Below are 261 nucleotides of genomic sequence, written 5' to 3' on the forward strand. Positions count from 1 at the left end.
CCAGACCGGCGAGTCCCAGGCGCCTCCCCCCCCGTCCGTGTCCCCGTGTGTGTGTGTGTGTGTCCCCCCCGGCCTCCGGACCCACCTGCGTTTTGGTCACTCTGTGCCGGGCCAGTTTGACCACCGCGAAGTTGCCTTTTCCCAAGGTCCTCTCGATATCGTAGAAGCCGACTCGCAGAGGCCGCTGCCGGGTCTGCCCGGCCCCGGGCACGGAGCTGTACTCGGACATGATCACCATGGTTTAGGCGGGCGGCGGGCGGC

At 68.2% G+C, this 261-nt stretch overlaps 1 protein-coding gene across 1 annotated transcript in view; it reads right to left on the reverse strand.

Moving 5' to 3' along the window:
• LOC104163153 (serine/threonine-protein kinase SIK2) overlaps positions 1-238 on the reverse strand; it is an 11,325-nt gene extending 11,087 nt beyond the window's left edge. The window contains exon 1 of the mRNA XM_009702057.1: positions 86-238. Within this exon, the coding sequence (XP_009700359.1) occupies positions 86-238 (153 nt within the window). The remainder of the gene's footprint in view (positions 1-85) is intronic.
• Between the last annotated feature and the right edge of the window lie 23 nt (positions 239-261).

Source organism: Cariama cristata, unplaced genomic scaffold (genome assembly GCF_000690535.1).
Source record: "Cariama cristata isolate BGI_N322 unplaced genomic scaffold, ASM69053v1 scaffold14406, whole genome shotgun sequence".
NCBI classification, from domain to species: domain Eukaryota; kingdom Metazoa; phylum Chordata; class Aves; order Cariamiformes; family Cariamidae; genus Cariama; species Cariama cristata.